Here is a 21,101-nt window from a genome sequence, read left to right on the forward strand (position 1 = left end):
CGTATTTTAGAGAAAGGAAGGGAGACAAAGCACTGTTCACTGACCGGGAATCTTTTAGATGGATACAGTGATCTGATGGACTATTATTTCACTGTTTGGGAGTGATATATGTTCCTTTATCTATATATTTTCGTGTGGAAACATTATTTTTTTGTCGTGATTCCCTTTGCAAAAGATGTTCTGTGGTGCAGCGTATATTTTGAACAGAACAATGAGACGGCAAGTACTGTTTTTTATCTCGATCTTCTATATAGGTTTTGTTGTCGGTCAAGTGAGCTACTCTATTCCGGAGGAAATGCCAAAGGGGTCTGTTGTCGGAAATATAGCTCGAGATTTGGGCATAGATGTGAGGAGACTAAAGTCAGGTAAATCTCGTATATTTACGAGCGACAGCGCAGAATACATCGAGCTGAGTAGGGAGAGAGGAGTCCTCCTCCTCAAAGAGAGAATCGACAGAGAGTCACTCTGCAGACAGACGACGCCTTGTGCTTTGCATTTGCAGATTATTCTAGAAAACCCAATGGAGCTTTTTCGAATAACGGTCGAAATCACTGATATAAACGATAACAGTCCAAGTTTTAAAAACGATGAGAAACGTTTTGAAATAAGCGAATCCGCAGTTACAGGATCGAAATTCGTGTTAGAAAGAGCGGTCGATGCAGATATTGGAATAAATGGCCTGAAAAATTATAGCCTGAGACCTACGGATAACTTTGTTCTGAAAATCGAAAATCAGGCTGATGGACAGAAAAAGGTTGAAATGGTTTTACAAAAGCCGCTAGATCGAGAAAAGGAGGAACAAATATCATTGTTGTTAAACGCCGTAGACGGAGGGGATCCTCAAATGTCGGGTACGGTGAAGATTTATGTGACCGTACTCGATGTGAATGACAACGCTCCGGTTTTCACGAAGTCGGTTTACAAGGCGACTATAGCCGAAAACTCTCAGAAAGGAACAACAGTGACAACAGTGAGCGCTTCTGATGCAGATAAAGGGACAAATGGGGATGTTTCTTATTTAGTATCAGCTACAATTGATAGTGTATCTGACATATTTACAGTAAATCAAAATGGTGAAGTAATATTAGTTGGTGAAGTTGACTTTGAAAAAGCCAAGTATTACCAAATTGATATTGAGGCCAAAGACAGTGGTGGTCTTTCTGATTCCAGTAAGGTTATAGTTGATGTTATTGACATTAATGATAATGAGCCTGTAATCAGTATACTTTCGAAATCAGATTCTATTCCTGAAAACTCTCCCCATAATACAGTTATACTTATGTTCAGTGTCTATGACTCAGATTCAAGTAATAATGGTCAGGTAAACTGCAGATTAAATAGTAACATACCATTTACTATTACAGCTGCCTCAAATGATTTCTACAGTTTAGTAACAGACAGTGATTTAGACAGAGAGAGAGCCTCTGAGTACAAGATCACTTTGACCTGCTCTGATGAGGGAGTGCCGTCCCTCTCCAGCAGCGTTACTCTAACCTTACACATCTCAGACGTTAATGATAACGTGCCTGTCTTTCAGAGAAGCTCATATGAGGCCTACATTGTAGAAAACAATACGCCAGGTCTCTTGATATTCACAGTCAAAGCCACAGACGCTGACTGGAACCAGAATGCCCGTGTTTCTTACATACTGGAGGACTCCTCCGTTAACGGAGTGCCAGTCTCCTCATATGTGTCCGTTAGTGCAGATAGTGGAGTCATCCATGCAGTGCGCTCTTTTGACTACGAGCAGATCAAAGATTTCCACTTCCGCGTAAAAGCGCAGGATGGAGGCTCTCCTCCACTCAGCAGCAACGTGACTGTGAAAATAATGATCCAGGACCAGAACGACAACCCCCCTCAGGTTCTGTACCCAGTCCAGACTGGTGGCTCTCTGGTGGCTGAAATGGTGCCTCGTTCAGCAGATGTGGGCTATCTGGTGACTAAAGTGGTGGCTGTTGATGTGGACTCTGGACAGAATGCCTGGCTCTCCTATAAACTGCAGAAAGCCACAGACAGGGCGCTGTTTGAAGTGGGCTTACAGAATGGAGAAATCAGAACTATCCGCCAAGTCACTGATAAAGATGCTGTCAAACAAAGACTGACTGTTATAGTGGAGGACAACGGGCAGCCCTCTCGTTCAGCTACAGTCATTGTTAACGTGGCGGTGGCGGACAGCTTCCCTGAAGTGCTGTCGGAGTTCACTGAGTTGACGCACGACAAGGAGTACAATGACAACCTGACTTTTTACTTAGTCTTGGCTCTGGCTGTAGTTTCCTTCCTCTTCATCACGTGTTTAGTGGTTATTATATCAGTCAAAATCTACAGGTGGAGACAGTCTCGCATCCTGTATCACTCCAACCTGCCCGTCATTCCATATTATCCACCACGTTACTCAGACACTTTGGGGACAGGGACTCTGCCACATGTGTACAATTACGAGGTGTGCAGGACGACTGACTCCAGAAAGAGTGACTGTAAGTTCGGCAGAGCTGGTAGTCAGAACGTGTTGATAATGGACCCCAGTTCTACAGGAACGATGCAGCGGATACAGAGTGAAAAGAGCATCTTGGATGAACCAGACTCTCCTCTAGAGGTTAGCCTCATGAAATTACAAATGATTTTAAATGCCTGTTATTTTTGCATGCATGGTATTCTGGAGGTTATCAGAGAGCTAGCAATGCACATTTTATTTCTTCCATGACAATTCACTGTTCATTAAACCACTTCTGCACTTTAACAGAATCAGCCTTTCATCCCATAATCTATATGTGTTCCCCCTCTTTTATCTAAACCTAACAAAGTCATCTTAGCCCTAATTTAGTTTTAGTTTAAGTATATGAAAAGAGTCTCCATAATCAGCATCCTGTTCCAGCACTTTTTTTCAAGAAAGCAGGATTAATTATTGACAATTATTCAATAATATGTTAACCTTTTAAGTATTTGGAACATTGTAGTTGCAGATTGTGTTTCACTGAAATGTCTACCAGCACTGTTTACATTGCAGTAGAGTGCAACTTTCGGCTCTGAAAGCAACTTTTTAACAACAAGCTTTAGTTAACTATTGAAACAAAACTTAAAACACTATGATCAAAAAATTAAAGCAGGCAGCTTGGAATACCAGAAGCAACAAAATGTCTACTGGTGGTCTTCCCTTTGATACTTTTTAGACTTAAACTATTTATTACAAGCTAATCATCACCTATTCTCCCACTTGGTTTTAATTTTTCTTCCAGAAAACTTATACTTTTCAAGTTGTGTTAAGCAAATAATTACTTTCATCTGAGATCTGTGCAATGCAGTTTTGAAAATTACTACTTATTCTTATTGTTTACTAAAGGAGAAGATTAACTTCATCAAATAATTACCAGTTTATGTCTTGTGCTTCTTCTAAAGCTGTCTCCACCCTGGTGTGTTTTAGCAGGAACTGCATACACATTCATTGATCAGGAAAGCCCTTGAAGTAGAATGATTACTTGCAAAAAATGGCCTTTTTTTCCTTTGTAATCACTACATTTTTTCCATTATCTGTATTTATCATTTTGGAGCCTTACTTCATGGTTAAAGTAATTTTGTATTTGACAGCTTTATCACAAATCACTATCTATACAGGAAGATTTTAAAAGGTGCAAGTGTAACAGGTAAAGAAATACACCCTATCACTTTTGTAATCTTTTTTATAAAGTTCTCTTTACTTCAGATATATATTGTTACTAGATCTTTACCTTATTTTACTGTTCCTTAGAATCTCATGTCATATTACAAGGGAAAGTGTATTGTGTCATTAAAGATGACTTGACATTGTACAATAATCAAAATATACCCTTCAGAATAAGATGTCAAGGCAGGTGGGGAGGTTGTCCTCTGTATTATTTTGTATTTGAGTTATAAGTACCCTAGACAAATATTTTATTATTGTGTAATGAATTAAACTCCTATTTATTTTTTTCACTTTGGACCTGCTAGCTGATGTTGTAATTTTCTGCAGTGCACATGTTTGGACTCTCAGGGCCGCTGTTGACTAGTGTAGAGAATTTCCCTTCATTTGATACGTTAAACACAGAAAGAGACGCACATGCAGCACACAGGCGTAGCTGATAAACACTGGAGATATCCGCGCTGTGGTTTATTTATTTCGAGTTCAAGAAACGCGGACAGAATCAGTTTTCCTCTGGAGTACTATCTATTCGGGAAAACCAGGCGCTTTTGAGTACAGCAGGCTTTTTTCTCCAGCTTTTAACGAAGAGAAAATGTCGGGCAGAACAATGAGATGGCAAGTACTGTTGTTTGTGTCGGTCTCTTCCCTCGGCACAGTTTTCGGGCAGGTCGCTTACTCGATTCCTGAGGAAATGTCAAAAGGCTCTGTAGTTGGTAATATAGCGCAGGATTTAGGTATAAATGTAAAGAGACTAAAATCGGGTAAGGCGCGTATATATACAGAAGACAATGGAAAATACGTCGAGCTGAATAAAGACAGAGGCGTCCTGCTTGTTAGAGAAAGAATTGACAGAGAGACGCTCTGCGGGCAGACGACACCTTGTGCTTTACATCTTCAAATTACACTCGAAGACCCGATTGAATTCTATACCGTTACTGTCGAAATTAACGACATTAACGACAATGCTCCGAGCTTCAAAAAGGATGAAATAAAATTTAGGATTAGTGAGTCGGCTGTGATTGGAGCAAAATTTGTGCTAGAGCGAGCAATGGATCCAGACGTAGGTGTGAACGGATTGCAGAGTTATTCGCTACAACCTACGGACAGTTTTAATCTAAAACTCCAAAATCAGCAAGACGGGAGTAAGAAGGTGGAGATGGTGCTGCAGAAACATCTAGACAGAGAGGCGCAACAGCATCTCTCTTTAATTCTCACAGCTGCTGACGGTGGTGAGCCTCAGCTGTCGGGAACAGTGCGAATAGAAATTTCCGTGCTAGATGCCAACGACAATGCTCCAGTATTTACGCAGGAAGTCTATAAGGTCACTATAATGGAGAACGCTGCAAAGGGTGCAATTTTGTGTACTGTTAGTGCTACAGATGCAGATGAAGGTTCTTATGGGAAGGTTATTTATTCAATAACAAACACGTTAGACGGTGTCCCTGTAATGTTTCACATTGCCGAAGAAAGTGGTGAGGTATCCCTAACTGGAAACCTTGATTATGAAAAGGCACAGCTCTATGAAATACATATACAGGGTAGTGATGATGGGGGGCTAACAGATTCAGCTAAAATTCTTGTTGAAGTAACCGACATAAACGATAATCACCCATCTATTAATATAATGTCTAAAACAAATTCCGTATCGGAAAATTCAAGGCCAGAAACAGTTGTAACAATTTTCAATGTTCAAGATCCCGACTCTGGTGAAAATGGCAAAGTAGCATGTAATATCGAAGGACATGTGCCATTTCTGATCAAATCAACATCTAAAAAGTTCTTTAGCCTAGTTACAGACAGTGATTTAGACAGAGAGAGAGCCTCTAACTATAACATCACTGTGACCTGCTCTGATGAGGGAGTGCCCTCCCTCTCCAGCAGCGTCACTCTCACATTACAGATCTCTGACATAAATGACAACGCACCTGTCTTTGAGAGGAGCTCATATGAGGCCTATATTATAGAAAACAACACGCCGGGTCTCTCTATATTCACAGTCAAAGCCACAGACGCTGACTGGAACCAGAATGCCCGTGTTTCTTATATACTGGAGGACTCCTCCGTTAACGGAGTGCCAGTCTCCTCGTATGTGTCCGTTAGTGCTGATAGTGGAGTCATCCATGCAGTGCGCTCTTTTGACTACGAGCAGATCAAAGATTTCCACTTCCGCGTAAAAGCGCAGGATGGAGGCTCTCCTCCACTCAGCAGCAACGTGACTGTGAAAATAATGATCCAGGACCAGAACGACAACCCCCCTCAGGTTCTGTACCCAGTCCAGACTGGTGGCTCTCTGGTGGCTGAAATGGTGCCTCGTTCAGCAGATGTGGGCTATCTGGTGACTAAAGTGGTGGCTGTTGATGTGGACTCTGGACAGAATGCCTGGCTCTCCTATAAACTGCAGAAAGCCACAGACAGGGCGCTGTTTGAAGTGGGCTTACAGAATGGAGAAATCAGAACTATCCGCCAAGTCACTGATAAAGATGCTGTCAAACAAAGACTGACTGTTATAGTGGAGGACAACGGACAGCCCTCTCGTTCTGCTACAGTCGTTGTTAACGTGGCGGTGGCGGACAGCTTCCCTGAAGTGCTGTCGGAGTTCACTGAGTTGACGCACGACAAGGAGTACAATGACAACCTGACTTTTTACTTAGTCTTGGCTCTGGCTGTAGTTTCCTTCCTCTTCATCACGTGTTTAGTGGTTATTATATCAGTCAAAATCTACAGGTGGAGACAGTCTCGCATCCTGTATCACTCCAACCTGCCTGTCATTCCATATTATCCACCACGTTACTCAGACACTTTGGGGACAGGGACTCTGCCACATGTGTACAATTACGAGGTGTGCAGGACGACTGACTCCAGAAAGAGTGACTGTAAGTTCGGCAGAGCTGGTAGTCAGAACGTGCTGATAATGGACCCCAGTTCTACAGGAACGATGCAGCGGATACAGAGTGAAAAGAGCATCCTGGATGAACCAGACTCTCCTCTAGAGGTTAGCCTCATGAAATGATACATGTTTTTTTCTGCCTTTTATGCTTCATGATATTCTGGAGGTAAATAGACAGACATTCCATTAGATGTTAGGAAACTACATCAGTTACAGTTACAATTTTAAACATAACCAGTATCTTTTAGCGTTGATGCGTTGCAAAGTTTTTATCAACTTACATCGCAGTTCAGCACCACAGACAGCGACACCTTAAATTTTCAACTTCAGCATTCCAGAGTCCTTTTCATTAAGACTGGACTTAATTTCTGTAATTCGTGTCAGCTTTAATTTAGGATATATTTATTTTGTAATTGCACAATGTAATTTTTTACTAAGATGTTTCAATATATAATTAAACGATATATGCTGTAAGTTGCAGATATCCTAAAATCTTTAAATTTAGGATACTCGAGGTTTAGATGAGCCTTAATAGCGTGGCTTTACACTGAATTCATTGTTTTTGAGAATGAATGTTGTAATTTGTATTTTTAACTCAAAGGGTCGCTGTTGGCAAGGGTGTTGCGATTTGGCTGGATGTTTTTTATTCCTCTGTGTCTTCCCTTTTGCGTGGAAATATTCGACGTACAGACAGAAAGACTGTTCGGGTTTATAAGAAGCACTGCAAGGAATTCTATACCTGCTTACACCATTTGATTCTTATAATTGGAATGCGAACGATTTTTTTTCTGTCTTCATATTCTCTCCATGACAAATACTTCTTTTTTTAGTGGAGAAGGAACGGAAATCGGGTCGTGCAGAACAATGAGACGGCAAGTACTGTTGTTTCTCTCAGCCCTATGTCTCAAATACGTGCTCGGGCAGGTCAGCTACTCCATTCCCGAAGAAATGGCCAAAGGCTCTGTAGTTGGAAACATAGCTCATGATTTAGGTTTAGATCTTAAAAGGTTGAAATCAGGTAACGCTCGCGTTTACACGGGCGGCGGTGTAGAATACATCGGGCTGAATAAAGAAAGGGGGGTCCTGCTTGTCCAGCAGCGGATAGACAGAGAGGCTTTATGCGGAGAGACGACGCCTTGTGCCTTACATTTCCAGCTAATTTTGGAAAATCCAATGGAACTGTTTCGTGTAACAGTGGAGGTTACGGACATAAATGATAATACCCCCACGTTTACCAATTCAGAAAAACGTTTTGAAATTAGTGAGTCCGCTGTGATAGGATCGAAATTCGTGTTAGAGAAAGCATTAGATTCCGACATAGGGATGAATGGTTTACAACAGTACTCACTTGCTCCAAGTGATCATTTTGTATTAAAACTAGAAAGTCAGCCAGACGGCAGTAAAAAGGTGCAAATGGCTCTACAGAAGCCTTTAGACCGAGAAAAGAAGGATTATTTGTCCCTGCTGTTAACTGCCATGGATGGAGGAGAGCCGCAGATGTCAGGGACAATGCAGATATTTGTCACTGTATTAGATGTGAATGATAATGCACCGACATTTGCCAAACCGTTATATAGAGCAAAACTGCAGGAAAATTCTCCTAAAGGCACCAGTGTTACAACTGTAAGTGCATCTGATAAAGACATCGGTTCAAACGGAGAATTATCATATCTGATATCTACAAGCAAACGTGTTCTATCTGAACTGTTTAATATCAATCCAAAGACTGGTGAAATTATCCTAGTCGGGGAAATAGATTATGAAAAAGCAAACTCTTATCAAATTGATATTGAAGTTGTAGACAGCGGTGGGCTCTCTGATTCAGCGAAAGTGATAGTTGATCTCATTGATGTAAATGACAATAGTCCTCAAATAAACATCGTTTCTAAATCAGAGTCCATATCAGAGAACTCACCAACAAATACTGTAATTGCTATGTTAAGCATAAACGATCCAGATTCCGAGAATAACGGGAATGTTGTGTGTGATATAAATGATAGCATTCCCTTCAAAATACAGACTACTATAAATGGGTTTTATACCCTAGTTATGGAGGTTGCTTTAGACAGAGAAATGGCTTCGCAATATAATATCACTGTGACCTGCTCTGATGAGGGAGTGCCCTCCCTCTCCAGCAGCGTCACTCTCACCTTACAGATCTCAGACGTTAATGATAACGCACCTGTCTTTGAGAGGAGCTCATATAAGGCCTACATTGTAGAAAACAATACACCTGGTCTCTCTATATTCACAGTCAAAGCCACAGACGCTGACTGGAACCAGAACGCCCGTGTTTCTTACATACTGGAGGACTCCTCCGTTAACGGAGTGCCAGTCTCCTCGTATGTGTCCGTTAGTGCTGATAGTGGAGTCATCCATGCAGTGCGCTCTTTTGACTACGAGCAGATCAAAGATTTCCACTTCCTCGTAAAAGCGCAGGATGGAGGCTCTCCTCCACTCAGCAGCAACGTGACTGTGAAAATAATGATCCAGGACCAGAACGACAACCCCCCTCAGGTTCTGTACCCAGTCCAGACTGGTGGATCTCTGGTGGCTGAAATGGTGCCTCGTTCAGCAGATGTGGGTTATCTGGTGACGAAAGTGGTGGCTGTTGATGTGGACTCTGGACAGAATGCCTGGCTCTCCTATAAACTGCAGAAAGCCACAGACAGGGCGCTGTTTGAAGTGGGCTTACAGAATGGAGAAATCAGAACTATCCGCCAAGTCACTGATAAAGATGCTGTCAAACAGAGACTGACTGTTATAGTGGAGGACAACGGGCAGCCCTCTCGTTCAGCTACAGTTGTTGTTAACGTGGCGGTGGCGGACAGCTTCCCTGAAGTGCTGTCGGAGTTCACTGAATTGACGCACGACAAGGAGTACAATGACAACCTGACTTTTTACTTAGTCTTGGCTCTGGCTGTAGTTTCCTTCCTCTTCATCACGTGTTTAGTGGTTATTATATCAGTCAAAATCTACAGGTGGAGACAGTCTCGCATCCTGTACCACTCCAACCTGCCTGTCATTCCATATTATCCACCACGTTACTCAGACACTTTGGGCACAGGGACTCTGCCACATGTGTACAATTACGAGGTGTGCAGGACGACTGACTCCAGAAAGAGTGACTGTAAGTTCGGCAGAGCTGGTAGTCAGAACGTGCTGATAATGGACCCCAGTTCTACAGGAACGATGCAGCGGATACAGAGTGAAAAGAGCATCCTGGATGAACCAGACTCTCCTCTAGAGGTTAGTTATATAATGATCTAGCCAATTTTGAAGCGTAAACTTTTTTTTCTGTTCCTCATAGTTTTTACTAAGAACCAACTAGCGCTAGTCAAGAGTCAGCACCATGGACAGAGGCACGTTACTTGTTCCATCGCTTTTGACAATGGGTGTCTATCTTAACGTATTGATGTTTTGTCAACATGTGAAGGTATGTTAGTATTTGACGTTTAGTTATTGGTGATGGTGTAAAATTTGAACATAAATCATTTCGTCTCTTTTTGCCAAGACACGTCGAAAGACTGTAACTCAATATAAACTTGGCGGGGGTGGGGGAGCTATCTATGTCATGTATTTCGCTTTGTTGAATTTGTGACAGTATTTTTAAGCAACTCGTCACATATCATCATGACTTAATAGTTCAGTTCAGTGGTATACGTAAAGAATATAGACTCTGTTATCTGTTCAACTAAAATACTTTATAAGGGAACTAGTATTCTCTAGTGTTGCAGACGTTAACTCTTTTATGGGCTGTGTTATCCTGGTATTTGTAAAAACAATAAGCCTTCGTGCACAACAGGCTTTTCCTTTAGTTTCCCAGGCGTTTTCTGTAGTTCCTAATTATGTACTCGTAGGGCCGCTGTTGGCCAGTGTGTTGATATTTCAGGGCACATTTAAAGAGAAACCTCGCTCGCCATAATGATATCACAGAGAGAAAGACGTCGTGTTCAAACGTCGGAGATCATTTTAACTAGAGCCGTTTTCAACCTTTCTTTAACCGATTCAAATGGTTTCGGAGTGATGTCTGTGTTTTATCACCTGTAAGGGACATTCGGTAATTGTGGATAATAGTTTTTTCCTGCTAATTTTCCAGGGGAACAGTTCGAACAGAACAATGAAATGGCAAGCGCTGTTGTTTTCCTTGGTCTTTTATCTCGGTCCAGTCATCGGCCAAATCAGCTACTCTATTCCCGAGGAGATGCCGAGTGGCTCTTTAGTCGGTAATATTGCCCAGGATTTGGGTTTGGATACAAAACGACTGAAATCTGGAAGAGCTCGCGTTTATACGGGAGACGGTGTGGAATATATTGAGCTAAACGGGGAACGCGGACTTCTTCTAATCAAAGAGAGGATCGACAGAGAAGCGATTTGCAGGCAGACAACACCTTGTGCTTTACATTTTCAGATCATTTTAGAAAACCCTATGGAGTTTTACAGTGTCACAGTCGAGATTATAGACATAAATGACAACCCCCCCACCTTTGAGAAAAGCGAGGTAACCTTTAAAATCAGTGAATCTGCTGTAATCGGAGGAAAATTTGTTCTGGACAGAGCAATTGATCTTGATGTCGGCAAAAATGGTCTTCAGAAATATGAGCTTAAACCTACCGATAATTTTGTACTGAAAGGGGACAGTCAAGGTAGTGGAACGGAAAAGGCTGAAATGATTTTACAGAAGCCTCTTGACAGAGAAAAGGAAGAGTCGATATCACTAGTTCTAACAGCCTTTGATGGCGGAGATCCGCAAATGTCAGGTACAATTCGAATTTTCATCACAGTATTAGATGCTAATGATAATGCGCCTGTCTTCACACAGTCCACCTACACAGCCACTGTTTTTGAAAACGCCCCGGAAGGGACAGTTGTCACGAGTGTTAGTGCGTCAGATGCAGATCATGGATCAAATGGTAGAATAAAATATTCCATTACAAACAGTTTAGATCAAGCGCATGCCTTGTTTCAGATACATGAAGAAAGTGGAGAAATAAAATTAATTGGAAACATTGATTATGAAAATGCACGAAATTACCATATTAACATACGTGCAAGTGATGATGGTGGACTTACAGATTCGTGCAAAGTTATCGTTGAAGTGGTGGATATAAACGACAACAAGCCAACGATTAATATAATGTCAAAATCAAATATGATATCTGAACACTCTAAACCTAACACTGTTGTTGCGATGATGAATGTTCAAGACCCAGATTCAAATGAAAACGGTAAAGTCCACTGTTTTATCAATGATAATACACATTTGTCTATTAAGTCAGCATCTAATAATTTCTACAGCTTAGTAACAGACAGTGATTTAGACAGAGAGAGAGCCTCTGAGTATAACATCACTGTGACCTGCTCTGATGAGGGAGTGCCCTCCCTCTCCAGCAGCGTCACTCTCACCTTACAGATCTCAGACGTTAATGATAACGCACCTGTCTTTGAAAGGAGCTCATATGAGGCCTACATTGTAGAAAACAACACACCAGGTCTTTCTATATTCACAGTGAAAGCCACAGACGCTGACTGGAACCAGAATGCCCGTGTTTCTTACATACTGGAGGACTCCTCCGTTAACGGAGTGCCAGTCTCCTCGTATGTGTCCGTTAGTGCTGATAGTGGAGTTATCCATGCAGTGCGCTCTTTTGACTACGAGCAGATCAAAGATTTCCACTTCCTCGTAAAAGCGCAGGATGGAGGCTCTCCTCCACTCAGCAGCAACGTGACTGTGAAAATAATGATCCAGGACCAGAACGACAACCCCCCTCAGGTTCTGTACCCAGTCCAGACTGGTGGATCTCTGGTGGCTGAAATGGTGCCTCGTTCAGCAGATGTGGGTTATCTGGTGACTAAAGTGGTGGCTGTTGATGTGGACTCTGGACAGAATGCCTGGCTCTCCTACAAACTGCAGAAAGCCACAGACAGGGCGCTGTTTGAAGTGGGCTTACAGAATGGAGAAATCAGAACTATCCGCCAAGTCACTGATAAAGATACTGTCAAACAGAGACTGACTGTTATAGTGGAGGACAACGGACAGCCCTCTCGTTCAGCTACAGTTGTTGTTAACGTGGCGGTGGCGGACAGCTTCCCTGAAGTGCTGTCAGAGTTCACTGAGTTGACCCACGACAAGGAGTACAATGACAACCTGACTTTTTACTTAGTCTTGGCTCTGGCTGTAGTTTCCTTCCTCTTCATCACGTGTTTAGTGGTTATTATATCAGTCAAAATCTACAGGTGGAGACAGTCTCGCATCCTGTATCACTCCAACCTCCCTGTCATTCCATATTATCCACCACGTTACTCAGACACTTTGGGGACAGGGACTCTGCCACATGTGTACAACTACGAGGTGTGCAGGACGACTGACTCCAGAAAGAGTGACTGTAAGTTCGGCAGAGCTGGTAGTCAGAACGTGCTGATAATGGACCCCAGTTCTACAGGAACGATGCAGCGGATACAGAGTGAAAAGAGCATCCTGGATGAACCAGACTCTCCTCTTGAGGTTAGACTTACATGCTGATATTTCATACTTTTGGAATCTTTGCACTGTTTTCGATCTGTCAAGTGGCTTATGACTTTTTCAGTATCTAGGTTCATTTGTGCTTTCTTATTTGTTTTGTTACCACATGTCAGTGTCAATCAGTACAGACTGCATATATTCCATGTGCTTGTCTTTGGAGTTTTAGCATTACTACCTGTAGGAGCCATATGTTGGTCTTTCCTTTTTTGGATTAAGAGGGTTGGTTTAAGTTCACACACTGTATTGGTGCACGGTTGTGGGGCGTGACTCATGGGTGTGTATTAGATGATAAATGTCGTTGCACTCACCTGTTCACAGCACCTGCTGTTTGATGAGCAGAAAGGTAGGGTGAGCATTACGGGAAACTTTCTATTGACCGCAGCTTGATGTATAGTTTAATGCACTAGTTGATGCCGTAGTGTGATGTTGCAGTTTGACATAACAATTGGTGTAATATTTTGTCAGTTGCAGTCATGTTTGTTTGTGCAGTCTCTGCATTTGTAATACATTTGATCCAATGTACTGAGTTGTGGGTTTGGACAGTACAATGTGGAATAAAAGGAACAAATAGCTCAGAGGTGCATTTTATGTGTTTATTGTTGCGTGTAGTCAGTATCCTCATGTTTAGCCTGCCACGGCCGTTGGTGTTGGAGGAGCCACAACCCCACCAGTGAATATGCTTACATAAAGTCACTAACCTTTGAACCTATTAGGCATGAGGTATGACGCATTAGTTTTAATTATTAAAACACTTAAATGGTTACATTGTCAGTTGTGTAATATAATCTAATCTGTAACAGGTTAGATTATCTAAAAGCTTTAAAGTTTACTAGTCGTCATAATAATAATAATAATAATAATAATAATAATAATAATAATAATAATAATAATAGTTGTTGTTTTTGTTTTCTATGAGCATCATCATCATCATCCTCATTCCAGATTTTGCTGTTTGGTCTGTTGAACAGAAAGGGCCGCTATTGGCTCGAGTATGGCAGCATTCGTCAACGCTGAAAAATGTACCTCCCCTTTAGATTTGCACACTGGTAGACAATGAAACGCACAGTAACCGCCTGTTCTCTTTTATAAGGAATACCGCTTACGGAGATCGAAAACGTATTCTTTTTTCGCTGAAACTGTCTTTGAGATATGGTCGGAATTATTATCATGATTCGTGTGGATTGCAGTTTTATTAAAAGGACACAGGATTATCCCTGCAAAGCAATGAGGCGGCAAGTACTGTTGTTCTTCTTGGTTTTCTTTCTCACCTCGGTGTTCGGGCAGGTCAGTTACTCCATTCCTGAGGAAATGGAGAAAGGGTCTTTAGTGTGTAATGTGGCTCAGGATTTAGGTTTAGACATTAAAAGGCTGAAATCCGGCAGAGCGCGCGTTCATTCTGGAGATAGTGCCGAATATATTGAGCTGAATAGAGACCGTGGTGTCCTCCTTATAAAAGAAAGGATAGACAGAGAAACGCTGTGTGGCGACACGACGCCCTGTGCTTTACTTTTACAGATGATTCTGGAAAATCCGATGGAACTGTTTCGAATAACAATAGAAATCACAGATATTAATGACAATGCTCCCAGCTTTGCATCGAGCGAAAAGCGCTTCGAAATCAGCGAGTCAACCATCATTGGGTCTAAATTTGTGCTGGAGAAAGCCATCGATGCTGACATCGGTACAAATGGTCTCCAGAGCTATTCCCTTAATCCAACAAACAACTTTGCGCTGAAATTAGAGAACCAAGCGGATGGGAGTAAGAAGGTGGAAATGATTCTACAGAAGCCTCTGGATCGAGAGCAAGATCAACATATATTGTTATTATTAACTGCTCAGGATGGCGGGCAGCCGCGTATGTCAGGTACAATGCAGATCACTGTTAACGTATTGGATGCAAACGACAATGCACCAATTTTCACTAAGCCAGTATATAAAGCAACAATAACCGAGAATTCACCGGCTGGAACCAGCGTTATAACTGTTAGAGCATCTGACAAAGATGGAGGCTCTAACGGGGAAATATCATACGCAATTTCAAACAGCAAACGTCGTTTGTCCGATTTATTTCAGATTGATAGAAAAACTGGAGAGGTTATCGTGATCGGTCAAATAGACTATGAAAAAACGAAGCTCTTCCAAATAGATATAGAAGCTACGGACAATGGTGGGCTCTCTGATTCCAGTAAGATTCTCTTAGATGTTACTGATGTCAATGACAACAGCCCTCAGCTGAAAATACTCTCTAAGTCAGATGCCATTTTAGAAGACTCGCCTGAGAGTACTGTAATTGCAATGCTAAGCGTGAATGACCCTGACTCTGACAGGAATGGAGAGGTGAAGTGTAATATTAATGATAATGCTCCTTTTAAAATACTTAATACCATGAATGGCTTTTACAATTTGCTGACAGAGGTTGCTTTAGACAGAGAAGTTGCGTCTCATTATAATATCACTGTGACCTGCACTGATGAGGGAGTGCCCTCTCTTTCCAGCAGTGTCACTCTCACCTTACAGATCTCAGACGTTAATGATAACGCACCTGTCTTTGAGAGAAGCTCATATGAGGCCTATATTGTAGAAAACAACACACCAGGTCTCTCTATATTCACAGTGAAAGCAACAGACGCTGACTGGAATCAGAATGCCCGTGTTTCTTACATACTGGAGGACTCCTCCGTTAACGGGGTGCCAGTCTCCTCGTATGTGTCCGTTAGTGCTGATAGTGGAGTCATCCATGCAGTGCGCTCTTTTGACTACGAGCAGATCAAAGATTTCCACTTCAGCGTAAAAGCGCAGGATGGAGGCTCTCCTCCACTCAGCAGCAACGTGACTGTGAAAATAATGATCCAAGACCAGAACGACAACCCCCCTCAGGTTCTGTACCCAGTCCAGACTGGTGGCTCTCTGGTGGCTGAAATGGTGCCTCGTTCAGCAGATGTGGGCTATCTGGTGACTAAAGTGGTGGCTGTTGATGTGGACTCTGGACAGAATGCCTGGCTCTCCTATAAACTGCAGAAAGCCACAGACAGGGCGCTGTTTGAAGTGGGCTTACAGAATGGAGAAATCAGAACTATCCGCCAAGTCACTGATAAAGATACTGTCAAACAAAGACTGACTGTTATAGTGGAGGACAACGGACAGCCCTCTCGTTCAGCTACAGTTGTTGTTAACGTGGCGGTGGCGGACAGCTTCCCTGAAGTGCTGTCGGAGTTCACTGAGTTGACACACGACAAGGAGTACAATGACAACCTGACTTTTTACTTAGTCTTGGCTCTGGCTGTAGTTTCCTTCCTCTTCATCACGTGTTTAGTGGTTATTATATCAGTCAAAATCTACAGGTGGAGACAGTCTCGCATCCTGTATCACTCCAACCTGCCTGTCATTCCATATTATCCACCACGTTACTCAGACACTTTGGGGACAGGGACTCTGCCACATGTGTACAATTACGAGGTGTGCAGGACGACTGACTCCAGAAAGAGTGACTGTAAGTTCGGCAGAGCTGGTAGTCAGAACGTGCTGATAATGGACCCCAGTTCTACAGGAACGATGCAGCGGATACAGAGTGAAAAAAGCATCCTGGATGAACCAGACTCTCCTCTGGAGGTTAGAATAATTATTACATCACAAATGGCACAATATATCTTTATAACTTGTTATTTTAGTTAGTCTTTCTTTTTTTTCAGCACCTTGGAGAGCAACATGTAACGATATAATTTAGCTTGATATGAAAAAGACTACTACGTATTTAATGTGATCTGAGGATCGTTTTCAACTTTTGTGAGATTCTTCTTTTATTTTAGACAGTTTTTATATACAATGTTATACACACCATTTAAATTTAAGTGGCTTTCTGGGTATTTACACTTTTGTCGTCTTTCTACATACATACATCTATTCGCTTCCGCTTATCCTTTTCGGGGTTGCGGGGGTGCTGAACCTTATCCCAGCTGTCATAAGCCGAGAGGCGGGGTACACCCTGGACAATAACTTGTTATTTTAGTTAATCTTTGTTTTCTTCAGCACCTTAGAGAGTAACATGTATAAGTATATCATTTAGTTTGTTATGAAAAAACTGCTACGTATTTAACATTATTTGGGGATGGTTTTCAACTTTTGTGAGATTCTTCTGACTCTCCTCTGGAGGTTAGTTAAAAATGATTTGGCCAACTTTGAAGTGTTAACTTTTTTTCTGTCTGAACCAGATCGGTGATTCTGTTCATCTTGACGTAGCGTTTCAGTGGGAGAAAGGTTTTGTCGCTCATCCAAGTGACTTCTTCAGTTCCTAGGAACGAACCTCCCAGCCCATTGTTCCTTCAGTGGTGCTAGTTTCAGTCATTATGCAAATGTACTGCTTATAAGATTGGGGAAATCTGCAGTCAGCTGAGACTGATGAGTGACGAAACGTTTGTCCCACTGAAAACGTTATGTCCAGATGAACAGAATTAACTTTTGAGGATTTGCTTACCTGGATGATTGAGCATGCATCAAGATGTCTGCACCAGACTTGTGTTTCTGGATGAACCAGACTCTGCTATAGAGGTCTGTCTTTTGGGTTTAATATATATTTTTTAATCTGCGTGTATGCGTGAGGTACTATTCTGTGAAAAATAAACGCGAGTCCAACAGCGATTCAGCACCTTGGACAGTGACAAATAGGGCACAGTTCTACATTGTTAGTCCTTTTTATGCGCCTCTTGTAAATTCTTTTTTTTTTTCAACAATCTCTCGTTTTCATTCTGTGTGAATGAATTTCCATTGTTACGTTCATTCCAGTGTTGCTTAAGATGAGAAAACGCCGTTTGGTTTTTCTGTCATCCTCCTCATTTTCATTATAGACACGCGCTTTCTTTTTTCTGCTTCTTTTTTGTCCTTCTTCTTCTACTGTTTGCCTCGTGTACTTTCACCTTGTGAACTCATCGCGCCGCTGTTGCACAATGTGTCAAGTTATTGACTCTCTTTAATAACACATCCATCCAGTCAGCATCCCGGCATATTACGAAGCATACTCAGACGTAGGACGCACAGTTTAGGAATCAGATCAAAATCACAGGCACCTTAAAACGGATTCCTACTGTAACGGGTGGATTAAAACAGATTCCTTTTTATCTTTTCTATTCATTTTGGTGGAATTTTAATCGTTAAACGGAATAAAACAACATAACTGTGGTGTGACAGCGGTGTCGGACAGAACAATGGAACGGCAAGTACTGATAATCTCCATTTTCTGCCTCAGTTATGTGGTCGGGCAGGTTAGCTATTCAGTTCCAGAAGAAATGGCGAAAGGATCTTTGGTGGGCAATATAGCCCAAGATTTAGGTTTAGATGTCAAACGTCTTAGGTCAGGTAAAGCTCGTCTCTATACCGGAGACAGCGTTCAGTACATCGAGCTGAATAGAGAAAGAGGAGTCCTCCTCATTAAAGAAAAAATAGACCGCGAAGTCCTGTGCAGACAGACAACGCCTTGTGCTTTACATTTTCAAATAACGTTAGAGAGCCCACTGGAATTATTCCCAGTTACGGTTGAAATTACCGATGTTAATGATAATGCTCCAGTTTTCCAAAAGGAGGAGAGAGTGTTTGAAATCAGCGAATCAGCGACCGTCGGCTCTAAGTTTATGCTAGAAAAAGCAATAGACCCAGATATCGGACTGAATGGACTGCAGAGATACACTCTTAAGCCGAGTGACAATTTTGTTCTTAAATTGCACGCACAAAGTGATGGAAGCAAGAAAGTAGAAATGATTTTACAGAAGCCATTGGACCGAGAGAAACAAGAACATATATCTTTAGTTTTGACTGCGGAAGATGGAGGTGAACCGCAAATGACAGGAACAATGAAAATCTATGTTACCGTGTTAGATGCAAACGATAATGCACCTGTTTTTAGTAAACCCGTTTACAAAGCAAGTATTACGGAAAACTCTGTTAAGGGAACACTTGTTACTAAGGTCACGGCTTCTGACGCAGACAAAGGCACAAATGGAGAGGTGACCTATGTAATCGGAAATAGCATGGATACAGTTTCAAAGTTATTTCATATTAATAATGAAGGTGATGTGATATTAGATGGTCTGATTGACTACGAAATTGAAAAAAATTATAATATAGACATAGAAGCAATCGGTCAAGGTGGACTCTCTGACTCAAGTAAACTAATCATTGATGTAATTGACGTGAATGACAATAGACCCGTTGTAAATATGATTTCAGCGTCAGGCTCAATACCGGAGGACTCAGCCCGCAAGACAGTAATAGCTTTAATGAGCGTAAATGACCCTGATTCTGAAAATAATGGGAAAGTGAATTGCGTGATAAATGAAAATATTCCATTTGAAATTAAATTTACATCTAACAATTTCTATAGTTTAGTGACAGACAGTGATTTAGACAGAGAGAGAGCCTCTAACTATAACATCACTGTGATCTGCACTGATGAGGGAGTGCCCTCCCTCTCCAGCAGCGTCACTCTCACCTTACAGATCTCAGACGTTAATGATAACGCACCTGTTTTTGAGAGGAGCTCATATGAGGCCTACATTGTAGAAAACAATACACCAAGTCTCTCTATATTCACAGTCAAAGCCACAGACGCTGACTGGAACCAGAATGCCCGTGTTTCTTACATACTGGAGGACTCCTCCGTTAACGGAGTGCCAGTCTCCTCATATGTGTCCGTTAGTGCTGATAGTGGAGTCATCCATGCAGTGCGCTCTTTTGACTACGAGCATATCAAAGACTTCCACTTCCGCGTAAAAGCGCAGGATGGAGGCTCTCCTCCACTCAGCAGCAACGTGACTGTGAAAATAATGATCCAGGACCAGAACGACAACCCTCCTCAGGTTCTGTACCCAGTCCAGACTGGTGGCTCTCTGGTGGCTGAAATGGTGCCTCGTTCAGCAGATGTGGGCTATCTGGTGACTAAAGTGGTGGCTGTTGATGTGGACTCTGGACAGAACGCCTGGCTCTCCTATAAACTGCAGAAAGCCACAGACAGGGCGCTGTTTGAAGTGGGCTTACAGAATGGAGAAATCAGAACTATCCGCCAAGTCACTGATAAAGATGCTGTCAAGCAAAGACTGACTGTTATAGTGGAGGACAACGGGCAGCCTTCCCGTTCAGCTACAGTCGTTGTTAACGTGGCGGTGGCGGACAGCTTCCCTGAAGTGCTGTCGGAGTTCACTGAGTTGACACACGACAAGGAGTACAATGACAACCTGACTTTTTACTTAGTCTTGGCTCTGGCTGTAGTTTCCTTCCTCTTCATCACGTGTTTAGTGGTTATTATATCAGTCAAAATCTACAGGTGGAGACAGTCTCGCATCCTGTATCACTCCAACCTGCCCGTCATTCCATATTATCCACCACGTTACTCAGACACTTTGGGGACAGGGACTCTGCCACATGTGTACAATTACGAGGTGTGTAGGACGACTGACTCCAGAAAGAGTGACTGTAAGTTCGGCAGAGCTGGTAGTCAGAACGTGCTGATAATGGACCCCAGTTCTACAGGAACGATGCAGCGGATACAGAGTGAAAAGAGCATCCTGGATGAACCAGACTCTCCTCTAGAGGTTAGCATTTCTGAATAATACGTTTCTGAATAATCGTTATGTTACACACTAAAGTGGTTGGAAAGATAAAACTACACTTGTATTTTCTCACATTATCTTCTTTCTATCATTTTAGCCATTTCATAATTTGAGAAAGGTATTAGAAACCAATTTACATGTTGTAATTTGTGTGCAAAACTAAGCAATTATTGCTGTGTTGATCTATATTTACCAAGGTATTCCAAACCCAGCTAAGCCATATTTTAGTACTTATTTTTCATATTAGTAGTCTAAATATTTTAGGACATTTTAATAGTGTATTGGAATAGTTATTGAAAACGGCATTTTAGACCTGAAAAAGTCATATCAGTTATAACAGGCTTTCCTGTAAAGATGAGAATGTTACGACACATAAGCCCCATTTCTGTTGCATTTGCTCACCATGTTGTATTCAATCGCTGACAGCGTGTTCATTCTATA

General features: G+C 42.0%; 2 protein-coding genes across 12 annotated transcripts in view; both read left to right on the forward strand.

The window, feature by feature from the left end:
- LOC308408488 (protocadherin gamma-C5-like) overlaps nucleotides 1-21,101 on the forward strand; it is a gene marked incomplete at its 5' end in the record, with an annotated part of 274,775 nt that overhangs the window by 179,586 nt on the left and 74,088 nt on the right. The gene's annotated exons all lie outside the window — the stretch shown is intronic.
- LOC308408325 (uncharacterized protein) lies at nucleotides 26-20,660 on the forward strand (the record flags this gene model as incomplete). Its single annotated transcript, XM_080900524.1, has 8 exons — nucleotides 26-874; nucleotides 4,896-6,651; nucleotides 8,590-9,791; nucleotides 10,954-11,043; nucleotides 11,818-13,047; nucleotides 14,581-14,832; nucleotides 15,583-16,674; nucleotides 18,219-20,660. Exons 1-8 carry the CDS (start codon nucleotides 176-178, stop codon nucleotides 20,658-20,660), a joined length of 8,763 nt encoding a protein of 2,920 aa, XP_080756650.1. The 5' UTR covers nucleotides 26-175.

The sequence above is a fragment of the Rhamphochromis sp. 'chilingali' genome (assembly GCF_963969265.1).
Source record: "Rhamphochromis sp. 'chilingali' genome assembly, chromosome: 13".
Classification (NCBI taxonomy): domain Eukaryota; kingdom Metazoa; phylum Chordata; class Actinopteri; order Cichliformes; family Cichlidae; genus Rhamphochromis; species Rhamphochromis sp. 'chilingali'.